The sequence below is a fragment of the Mustela erminea genome, chromosome 13 (assembly GCF_009829155.1).
Source record: "Mustela erminea isolate mMusErm1 chromosome 13, mMusErm1.Pri, whole genome shotgun sequence".
NCBI lineage: Eukaryota > Metazoa > Chordata > Mammalia > Carnivora > Mustelidae > Mustela > Mustela erminea.
In genome coordinates, this window is record NC_045626.1 from 834,916 (window position 1) to 846,630 (window position 11,715).

Here is an 11,715-nt window from a genome sequence, read left to right on the forward strand (position 1 = left end):
AGCAACAGGATTTCCTCGGCGGCGGGTTTTTAGCTTCCGAGTCGACTCCATGTAGGACAGCCTTACCCGCGCCCGGCCGAGCGCATTGCCCACTCCCACCGCCAACCTCCTGCCTCAGGACCCAGCCCACGGGACCCACTCTCACCTCTCTTTCTGGTCCTGTCACTGTGGGGTCTTCAGGCACTGCTGTGTCTTTTGTTCCCTATGTCCATAGCTTACAAATCCATTATGACCATGTGACGCAGTGTGTGCAACATAAACTAACAGATTCTAGACTCCTCTTGACTGAATATTTTCATGTATTACTTTCTCAATGCAAAAACTTACTTACTGGGACGCCTGGGTGGCTCAGATGGTTGAGCCTTCGGCTCGGGCATGATGCCAGGGTCCTGGGGTAGAGCCCCGTGTGGAGCTCCCTGCTCAGTGGGGAGCCTGCTTCTCCCTCTCCCTCTGCTTGCTGCTCCCCTTGCTTGTGCTCTCTCTCTAATAAATAAATCTTTTAAAAAAAATGAAAAAGATAAGAACATTTAAAAAAACTTATCAAAAAAAAGTTACTATTCTTAAGTAATTGCTCCAACTTTCTGGTTCCCATTTGTTACTTTTGCTGCTTTTTATGTGGTTTGAGAGAGGCCACTTTGTGGAGACCACAGTCAAAGGACACAGGGACCTCCTATTTGCAGGAGGAACGCGTGGCCACTCTTTCCCTTATGCAGACTCTCTGCTGTCTGTGACTTGGGCCACCGTGGGACACGTGCGGATGTCAGCTGAAGTTCTGGGCAGATCCTGGCAGGAGCTCGGTGGCCCTCTGTGCTGCTCAGGTGGACAGCTCAGCTGAGAGACTGTTTACAGATGTGTGGGTAGGAAGAAAGCCAAAGCAGTTCACGGGGCTCCTGCTGACAGGTCTATGGAATACCCAGAGCTCCTCCGGGCTCCGGGGTACGGGAAGGGAAGGAGCACTACTGGAAGCAGGCGGAGCCCAGGAGCCAGACCACCCCCCAACCGGGTGGCAGAGCCGGGGGCAGCACACTGCTCACAGGTAGAATCTTCTGTCGCCTGTTTGTTTAGCTAGAACCACACTGTTCTACCCACGGATTACCTATGCGGGCTTCCCGGCTGCAGCCGTGGAGTTGGGGAGGCCTTACAAAGGGCGCATGCCACAAAGCCTGTGTGGCCCTTTACAGGGAAGGCTTGCCGACCCGTCACAGGGGCGCATGGCCTTGCTAACACCTGGGGATGGGAGGGGGCGGGCACTGACAGCACAGGTATGGTGGGTTTCTATGGGGACAGCACTTCCCTAGAGCAGTCCCCGAAGAAAGGCGTAATCACAAGTTAATGGAGGGCGTGGAGTGACCGAGAATACTTGATCGATCTTTAGGAAGGCATGGAAGGACTTAAAAAAAAAAAAAAAGCACGGGTGGGGAAAGAGCGAACAAATAAGATGATGGAGTTCCACCGGTTTGTGTGCTTTGAGTGTAAGGAGACCGAGTGCGCCAAGGAGGAGTCACGTTGTCAGACCAGACGACAAACGAAATCCAAATACAAGCCTGAGGTCTAAGAGGCCTCCCACGGAGAAGCAGAAAGTGGCAGAGACAGACGATCTAGACCACGCGATCACTGGCCGTGGTCACGCATCTGGGAGTGTCCCTCACCTCGGCAGACACGGACCCGGAGACACAGCATCGGTACACAGCTGCCCTAGGTCACAGCCAGAGCTCGAACCCAGGCTCCAAAGGCCGTGTGTAGCTTCTAGACCAGAGCTGCCGGGGGAGCTTGGAAGAGAATGCTGACCGCCCGAGCTTGAACTCCCGGCAGAAGCAGGCTGGCGTGTCATTTCTTCTCATGCAAGGGCACAGGCCACCCGAGGAGAATGCCATTCAGCTGACTGTGCGCTGTTTAGTAGAATCCCCACCTTTGTGAAATTACTTGCAAGCATGAAGGTTTTTGCTAGTAGAGAAGCAAATAGTTTCCGTCCAGAAGAAAATAGAACATCATGGGGCATAGTGTATTGTCCTCGGGATATCAACCACTTTTGTGTCTAAATCAGCACCTGAGCCCAACATCGGTGATTTCTAGGTCCTGAAAAACTCTCTGAGGCCGTCTTAAGGTCTTACTCATTGTATTTTCCTCCATAAGTTTGTACTTGACTCATAAGTTTGTAAAATTTTGGCACAAACACATGTATCCACATGAGACTTACTTGACCTCTTCAAAAATTACACTTTAGCTCTTCCTGTTCCCCACCGTGGCACAGGATCTAGATGAAAAGGAGAACCACACGTGAGACCATCACGTCCACAAGCTCTGCCTCCACGCTCATGCGAGGGACAATAGTGAAGGACTGAGCCAGGCTGCAGGCCGGACCCCGTGTTCTCCGGAGGGAGCTGGGCCATCAGATCCTTGGCAGAGAAAGGAAAAGATTGTCTGCCGGCCCAGGGCAAAAGAAACCTGGAGAAAGTCCTAAAGGTGCAGGAGTATGAGTTAAGAAAAAAATAACTTCTCTGATGCTGGAAACTTTGGCTTTGGGATCCAGGAGCACACCGATCTGGGGGCAAATGTGACCCAGGCATTGGTAGGTGCGTCCTGGAGTCCGTGGTGCTACATGTGGCCTGTTTCTGCATCGCAGGCAGGAAGCCCGGACCCGCAGCACCACGGGGGCCAAACACAGACTCAGCAGAGAGGCCACGTGCTGGTCCCAGCAGGTGTGTGATGGGATCAACTGCCCTGGCAGATAAATTCCCATTTCTATCCAGAGGACCAATGAAAACTTCTCAGTGAAATGTTTTTTGAAAAAGGGTACTTGAACAAAAAGAAAGATTTTCGAATGTCAAAGAAGAGCTTCATTATTTTTTAAATAGTTGACAGTGGATATCATATCATGGAATTCAAATGTCATTCAGTACATTTTAAAAAGTGATGTCACTGGGGTGGCTCAGTCCACTGAGTGTCTGACTCTTGATTTCAGCTCAGGTCGTGGTCCTGAGCCCCACATCCGGCTCTGCTCAGTGCAGAGCCTGCTTGAGATTCTCTCTCCGCTCAGCTCTTCCCCTGCTCGTCATGCAACTAAACAAATAAAACCTTCTACAAAAAGGTGATGTCACAGTTCCATTTTTAAAACTAAATGGAACAGGCTAAAAATGGGACATTTCTAACTATTCCCAGTTTCAGTGTAACTATTCCCAGTTAGAGGGACAACATTTAGCTATCCGTACAATCCGAGTGAAGGCATCCATCCTTTTCCAAAGTTCTTTTGGGGGTGGGGGGTCACTGGGCACAAAAGTTTGAAGACTGCTATTGCAAGGCACAATAGTTTTAGAAAAAGTGCCATGAAAGATGAGTCTTGTGAAACGCGGTCTTTGAGTGCGTCACGAGGGGCCCGTTTTAGCGCGCGTTATGTCCTTGATGCTTTCTTTGTTTTGTTCTCCAGGGCTCTGCTCCACGCGTGTCCTCCTCTCGCAGTGGCTGTGGTGTAAAGGCATGAAGCTTTCGGCAGGTACCTTCACTCCCACCCTCTCTACCCCGCGTCCAAGTTCACAACATCCCAACACAGAGCGAGGTACGAGACTTCCAACACCACGTGTCACCCCTTGAAAGGCTAACGACCCTCGTGACGTGTGAAGCCTGGATCTGTCATAAAGGGAGGAAAATGTAACTGTAACAATAAGGTTTCGTTCATCTTACCACGCGGTGCACTCACGTTACTTACAGCAAGCTCTTAATTTAAAAACCTGTATTTTGTGCAGAATTCGTTCCAGTATTTCATTTGCTGAAAGAAGAATTTTGAGTCGACCACAAAATGTGTGTACACGAGCATGTGTGCCAGTGTGCAAATGGGTGTGTGCTCACATGGCCCTCCCAGGGCACGCACGACTCCAGCTGCACCCTGGCGGCCCACGCCCCTGCCACCGAGCTCTGTCTGGTACAGGATCAGCTGCGGTGCGTGGGGACGGATGTGCCTAGAAGAGTCCTGGTTTTCTTTAAACCACGCATTCAACTGCTATTCTAATGAACCGTAGACATTTCAACTATTCCATCAAAATGGGAAAAATGTAATGAATAGCTTCTCACAGAGAGTTTCAAAGGATTGCCTAAGAAATAAATGAACCCCGAGTGAATGGTTCAGAGTCCCATTCGGGTCACTTGGGGTACGGGGTCCATTCAGCTGTCCTATATCAACAGCTGTGTGCCCAACAAGGCCTGTCTGTCCACCTGGAACTTTAACACTGGTGAACCTCTTCCAGACACAATACCATAGTCTCGATGACACACATGGGAACTCCAGAAGAAACACATTCTTGTCTCCTCCGTGTCTCTGCCATGTCAGGCACATGAAGCTAATTCCTTAAATTCTTTTTTTTTTTTTAAGATTTTATTTATTTATTTGCAGACAGAGATCACAAGTAGGTAGAGAGGCAGGCAGAGAGAGAGGAGGAAGCAGGCTCCCCGCTGAGCACAGGGCCCAATGCAGGGCTCAATCCCAGGACCCCGGGATCATGACCTGAGCTGAAGACAGAGAATTTAACCCATGGAGCCATTCAGGCACCCCATAATTCCTTAAATTCTTAATGAGAAGTTACCCACACAGAGTACCCTTATCGAAAACTGGGCAGCCCACCAGTATTGTGTAGAATATTTTCTTTTTTAATTTATATTCTTTTTTTTTAAAGATTTTATTTATTTATTTGACAGAGATCACAAGTAGGCAGAGAGGCCGGCAGAGAGAGAGAGAGAGAGGAGGAAGCAGGCTCCTTGCTGAGCAGAGAGCCCGATGCGGGGCTCGATCCCAGGACCCAGAGATCATGACCTGAGCCGAAGGCAGCGGCTTAACCACTGAGCCACCCAGGCGCCCTTTAATTTATTTTCAATAAAATGTTTTTGTCACTGCAGTAGAGTGAACACACAATGTTACGTTAGTTTCAGGTGTGCAGCACAGTGATTCAACACCCCTGTACATGACTTACCTTTTACCATGAAATGCTAATTACAATATTATCATTGATGGCACTCCCTTTGCTTTACTCTTCATGCCCGTGACTTATTTATTTGACCCCGGAAGTTTGTACTCTTGATCCGCCCCCCATCACCCCTGCTGGCAGCCCTGCTTTGTTCTCTGTGTCCTGCTCCAGGCTCACCTCGTCCGGCCAAGGGCACATGTCAGGCCCCCACTCTGTGCTGACAGCCCGCTGCCTTGCCCAGCGGGAACGTTACCTGCTGGGGAATGAGAGCTGTTTGGGGATGAGTGTCCCGTTCTGACAAACCCCACCCGCATTCTCAGAGCTGGCTTTGTACTGGGCATCTGGCCATGGTTTTCAAGCTGCAGGCTTGGACAAGCGTTCCCCCTGGCCGTGGCTGGTCTGGTCTGGGGGCTCCCCCTCTGGCTCCCCTGAATCCCGGGGTCAGCACTGCACTTCTCGGCCCTCTGTCATTTTTCCACCTGGCCTTGACCGCAGCCACAAGGGGCTGGAGAATGTCAAGGCACCCCCCACCCCTTGGCTCAGTGTAGGCACAAGGGTGTCTCTCAGCAAATACTGTTGGAATGAGTGGCCGTCCCATCTCATTACAGGACACTGTGCCCACGGTGCTACAGGCTACTCATTTCCCCTCCTCCTGTGATGCCTCTGCCACTCTCCAGTCATTGTCACGCGGAAGCAGGTGCCATCTCTCTGCCTCTCCTGGGACATTCCAGCATGTGAGCTGGTCTGTGCGAGTCCTCAGGACACACCGAAGGCTGTGTTTCTCACTCTTTCTAGCTGACTCTCCGAGTCCCAGGGACCTCCGATCTCCTAAGATGTCACGCATCTTTGAAAGTGGATCTGTGACTTCGGTGAAGGCGAGGGGAGCTACATGAGATGCCCCCAAGTCAGAACTAAAGGCGTCTCTCATCTGTAACTGCCTGCGCTGCACTCCAAACTCCCTGATCACGCAGGAGAGGAGAGGAGAGGTAGTAATTATTTATAATAACTTTATTAGGTATAATTTGCGCCGACCCTCTGAAAGCATCACAGGCACCTCCGAGAGCCGCGTCGTAAATGCAAGCTCCCGTCCCCGACCCGGCCCGTCCTCCCCGTGCACAGCAGTATCCCTTTCTTCCTGGGAAGGACAGGTACAATTTGTCACCACACAAATTATACATACTTGCTGTTGACATTCTTTTATCAGATAAATTACTTGTACTTATTATGCTGATGGCGGTTTCCATGAAATTTTCACATTATGAAAGTCTGAGTTTAGGCTGACACAGAGCATGCCGGCTGTCTTTTGACCACGGGCACAGAGATGCTCATTCTGACAGCACGTGTCTGTGCCTCTTCTCTGGGATGAAAGCTGACATTCTTAGCCCCCAGCGATGCAGCTCGGAGCCTCCACTTGGCCGTCGTCGCATGTGGTGGTGGCGGTGGGGGGGGGGACCTGAACACAGACGCCCTCTGGAAAGGCAGGAAGCGATGTCCAAGTGTCATGCCCAGCAGGTCTTACTCACGAGAAGCTTTGCAAAACATGCTGCTGACATTACGAACCTGCCTGGGAAGGTCCTACTCTTGATGACAAAGAAACGCAAAATTCGACCCCCAAAAGCACTCATTACTGTTTTTCTTTTAAAAGGGGGAAGGATTGGGACGCCTGGGTGCCTCAGTGGGTTAAGCCGCTGCCTTCGGCTCGGGTCATGATCTCGGGGTCCTGGGATCGAGTCCCGCATCGGGCTCTCTGCTCAGCAGGGAGCCTGCTTCCCTCTCTCTCTCTCTCTCTGCCTGCCTCTCCGTCTACTTGTGATTTCTCTCTGTCAAATAAATAAATAAAATCTTTAAAAAAATAATAAAAGGGGGAAGGATAAAACTTTAAATATTTTTCAAAGATTAATTTATCTATTTTAGAGAGAGAGAGAGAGAGCTCAAGTGGCGGGGGCAGAGGGAGAGTCTCCAGCAGACTCCCGCTGAGCGTGGAGTCCAGCGCAGGGCTGCATCCCATGACCCCGAGATCATGACCTGACCCCAAACCACAAGTCCAATGCCTAACTGGCTGTGCCACCTAAGCACCCCTAAAACATTTTTTTTGAAGATTTTATTTATTTATTTGACAGAGAGAGTTCACAAGCAGCCAGAGAGGCAGACAGAGAGAGAGAGAGAGAGAGAGGGAAGCAGGCCCCCTGCTGAGCAGAGAGCCCGATGCGGGACTCGATCCCAGGACCCTGAGATCATGACCCGAGCCGAAGGCAGCGGCTCAACCCACTGAGCCACCCAGGCGCCCCCTAAAACATTTTTTTAAAACGGAAAGTCTTCTTCCCTCACCAGAATAATTCGTGCTCGGACAGAAGGGTGAAGAGGAGACAGCGCGGGCTCAGTGCTGGCGCCCCAACCTCGCAGTATCGCTGGTGTCGGCCACCTGCTGACCGGCCTCCTGAAGCCTGGCCTCCTCACATGCCTGGTGGGGACAGAGGCGCCTGCCACCATGCTGTCAAGACAAGTTACTGACAGCCCACGTGTTAAGCGTTTAGATTAGTGCCTGCTACAAAGACAGCAATTTTAGGGTGGGGCTATCATCTTTTTATGATTATCAAAAAACAAAAAAGTCTCCCCTCACCCAAAAACGGCCACTGGGAAATGGGGCACTGGCCTCATGTGCAGGTATTAGGACCAAGGGGCGCCTGCTTTGGCTCACCCAACCGTAGGGCGGGACCTGTGTGAAAACGCAAAGAGTACGCTTTGTTCTCCCTCCCAGAGACGAAATGCTGGGCGGGCGATGGCACCCCCTGGACCGGTCCCCCGGAGGGACCCCGGTGCTCTGCGCTCTGCAGGATGACAGAGACACACGAACGAAGCAGAGGACAGTCGGACGGCCCCCACCATTAGGATCTGTTTAATTCACTGGTTTATTTGGTGCCTTAAGCTGGATTCAACCGACTTCGCAATGTTTTCAGTGAGATGGTATAAATAATTTCTTTTTTAAAAAACTTTTTCAAATTGGATGAGTGATGAGTCGGTGTATTTCTTTCTCACTGGAGCAGAAGTAGGATGTGGAGGGGTTGGGTCTGGAGAGAGACCTGCGGTGGGAACAGCAGCAGAAGTGTTACAGGTGGTCTCAAGGATCCATGTGGACGATACATTGTGGCGATCCCGCAGGAGAACAGAGAGCCCGCTGGGTGGTCCGTGGGAACTGTTACATTTGTTGTAACATTGGAGGAATTCAGTGGGCTTGACAGGTGAAGGCACAAGCACATCTGCACACCTCAAAGATTGCTGATTAAGTTAAAAACAAATGAAAATTATGAACTGGTCAGAAAACATGACTTTCTTTTGGAAAACGTGATTTTCTTGATTTCTTTCTGCAAGATTGGTTAAACTTGCCTGGACTTTATTCTGTATGTAATACTAGAGACCGGGTGACTTTGAAATGAGACCATTGCAGAAGTCCCATGGAGGGCAGCCCTTTACAGGGTCCCGTGCGGTAAAGCTATGACCCTGACGTGAGCACGTGCGAGTGCGCAAGCTATATCAAGTCGTACGCCGGCCTCTGGAAGATGGGTGCTTGGGTCGTGTCAGGTACGGCTCAGAAATCACAGAGCCCAACGGAGGTTCCAACCCCGTGGATGACCGAGGCAGTGACCCCTGCGTCATCACTCGGTTTGTGACAGTGGCCTGACCAGGCGGTTGGGAAGCATCATGTGGGCCCAGAAATGCTCGAGACACAAGAGCGACAAGACCCCTGTTTGGTCACCTGGACAAGATCTCATGGGGCTTCTTTTTTGTAGGGTTAGCGAAGGAAGTTCTAGTAGAAAAGATTCTCATTATGGGCATGCGGTTAATCACACTGAAAGGGAATCTTTCTCAGACCCCGTGTTGTATGATTCCACTTCTGTGAAACGTCCAGAACCCATGCCTCTCTGGAGATAGTGAGGAGATTAGTGCTTGCCTGGGGCTGGGGGTGGGGAGGGCGAGTGGGGGGCTGCTAACAGGCACTGGTCCCGTTGGGGGCTGCCGAGAAGCTTCTAAAGTGAGCTCGTGCTGATGGCCTGTGAGTGCACGAAAGCTGCTGGACGTACATTGTGCTGGGTTCTCAGGAATAGAATTTACGCCTCAGTGAGGATGTGAAGCGAAATTTCCTTCTGTCTGACGTCTGCGGGGCTCTGATTTACTGCGATGCCGTCATTTGCTGGGCTGTCCAGGCCATGAGTTTGGTGTTTGGTCTAATTTCCAGGGCGGTTTGTTTACAGCTAAGCACATTTATATGGGTGAAATGAGACACACATATTAATTGTGCACAAGAATTCATAGAGCTAGTCGCTGCTCCTTTGATGTCAGAATGCAAAAATGCTTTACTGGCTTTCATTTTTAAAACTAGAAGGTTTGGTGTGGCACTTTCAGATATTTCGCGGCAAAACTGTCATGTGTTTTTACTCCAGATGTTGTCTTACTCTATAATACCACTGTTAAGTCAGGAAACACGAGGCTACAGCCTAGCGTCTGCTGTTATTACGCGTCAAACAACACATCATCGCACTGTCTTTGCTTTCCATCTTTAGCTAATTGCGAATCTTCTCCATTCTACTTTAGGAACTTAATCTGTTACGGTCAAGCTGTGAGTGCAGTCAGAGCCAAAGTCCCTGGAACTCAGAACGCTTAGCCGGGCTGCACGTCGGGGGTTTCCAGAGCACGGGGGACAGGCCAGGCCTTACTTACATTGACGTCTGAGGCCCCAGGGCTCACCCTCCTTATCCTCCCGACCGCTGTGGGCCGAACCACACACTCGAAGGGGGCGCACGGCACTCCCAGGACCAGACGTGCGCAAGCTTGTCCAGACGCTGTCCATCTGTCCCTCGGCTCTCCCTCCCTGCGGCCGGCCTCTGGGGACAGCCTGCATCCTGCTCTGTGAGCTAGGGCCATCAGAGGCTCGGCTTTGCCTCTGTCACCTTGCTAAGTTTCACACTCTCAGCCTCGAAGGAGCTGTGGCAGAGCCTGGTGGAGTGAGCCAGAGTGGGAGCCTGGAGGAGACGGGGCCGAGCCCTCACAGGGGCTGGCTGGGCTGGGCCTCTGTGGCCTTTGCTGTAGTGGCTTGCGGCGCGGTCCCCAGTCTGTTTGTGAAGGCTCATCTGGCTGTGTGGAGACCAGCACGGGCTGGTCGGTGGGCACAGAAGCCTGGGCATGGTGGCAGTAGGGAACGAGGGGCTGGCCTCACAGTGCTGGGGTCGGACGCGAGGGGCTGGCCTCACAGTGCTGGGGTCGGACGTGAGGCCCATCCTACCTGGACATAATCCAAAAGCAGGGATGTGGCCAAAGGGCTGCCATGCGGGAACGACCAGGAACCTGTGGGGCCAGGACAAAGACGAAGACCCTCAGAGAGAGCTTCCAGGCCTGGTAGAGACAGAGTCCACGAGCACCAGAGCGGCCGAGCGCCAGCCGTAGGCTCACCTCTCCCTCCCCTACACAAGACAAGTAAAATCTCTTCAGTTACCATCATGGAAAAGGTGTGTGGTTTAGACTTTTCTTGGCTTTTTAAAGGAATTGCTTCTTTAAAAATTCCAACTGGGAGAATTGTTTGCATGCCCGGTTCATGCCCTGAGTGGTATTTGCGCCCTCTGCCCGCACCTCGGCCTCCTCCTGCTCCTCGCGGCCCGCTCCTCCTCCAGACGCGGCGGTCTCCCCAGGCCCTCCTGACCAGGCTCCCTCCGCGGAGTCCCTGCTCCTCACCAGGCCGGACGGGCCATGGACATGCAGCCCAGACAGACTGTGATTCGAACTACTTCACGCGCCCTGTTGTGCATCAGAGTGTGGACGTGTTGGCGGCCGGGGCAGAGGCGGGGGCTGCTGGTGGGCGTGGGCGCGGGTCCTCGGCTTTTGGCCGCTCCCATGGTGCACCTGACCCTCCCACAACAAGCCCCTTGGTCCTCAAGCCCTGTTCCCAGAGGTCCTGGCATGGAGCACGCTCCAGGGTCTTCCCTGTCCCTTTCCCAATGCCATCACCTTCATGACAGTCTCGTGCTATGGACAGAGTCCGTGTCCCCCCAAACTCACGAGTTCAAACTTCTCCCCAAAGTGATGGTGTGAGGAAGCAGGGCCTTTGGGACGTGGTCCAGTCCTCAGGGTGCTCGCGGATGGGTAGTGCCCTTGTAAGAGGCCCTAGAGAGCTCCCTTGTCCTGGTCAGTCACACGAGGACACCTCAGGAAGATGGACATGTAGGAAGGAAGTGGGCTCTCCACACGGGGAATCCGCCAGTCCCCAGCCTGTGGTGACCGGCGGCCGCCGCCTACGGCCGGCAGGTAGAAGCTGTCCCCCGGTGCCCGCACACCCGCAGGACGCCTCTCACACCACCGTCAGCTTTGCGTTTCGCCGTCTGCACAGTTGTCTTACCGTCCCGTGCATCTCATTCAGCCTGTTCTCTCTGGCGACACGAGTGCCTAAGAAACACCTGTGGCACTGAATCGTGACGCCGCCTCTTCCTCCCCGTTCCGTGCAGCGCGGCTCTCTGCACCGCAGGAACGCCGCCGGGCCGGCCCTGACCTGTCTTCACCGTCACTGTCCACACGAGCGCTGGCCTCTCCTATCAAGCCCCCAGGCTGGTTTTCAGTGTGTCTCCCTGTCGTGGTGTCAGAGTCACCCTAATTCTGTGTTAGTAGTCAAATGGAATAAACCAAATGATTAAACCTTTTCCTTTGGTATGTTCAGAGAGTCTAAAATTAGCAAGTTGTTATAATGGGCAATTTTCAGGTATGTCTGACGCATCTGTAA

The 11,715-nt window shown here is 52.3% G+C and overlaps 1 protein-coding gene across 1 annotated transcript; it reads left to right on the forward strand.

Annotated features, from left to right (window-relative positions):
- Positions 1-471: 471 nt before the first annotated feature.
- LOC116572040 lies at positions 472-11,437 on the forward strand. Its single transcript, XM_032310720.1, is given in 5 exon segments — positions 472-1,036; positions 3,425-3,553; positions 5,561-5,649; positions 5,748-6,100; positions 7,284-11,437. A coding segment is annotated over 1 exon segment (963 nt). The 5' UTR covers positions 472-1,036; positions 3,425-3,553; positions 5,561-5,649; positions 5,748-6,100; positions 7,284-10,444; the 3' UTR covers positions 11,408-11,437.
- The last annotated feature ends 278 nt before the right edge of the window (positions 11,438-11,715 follow it).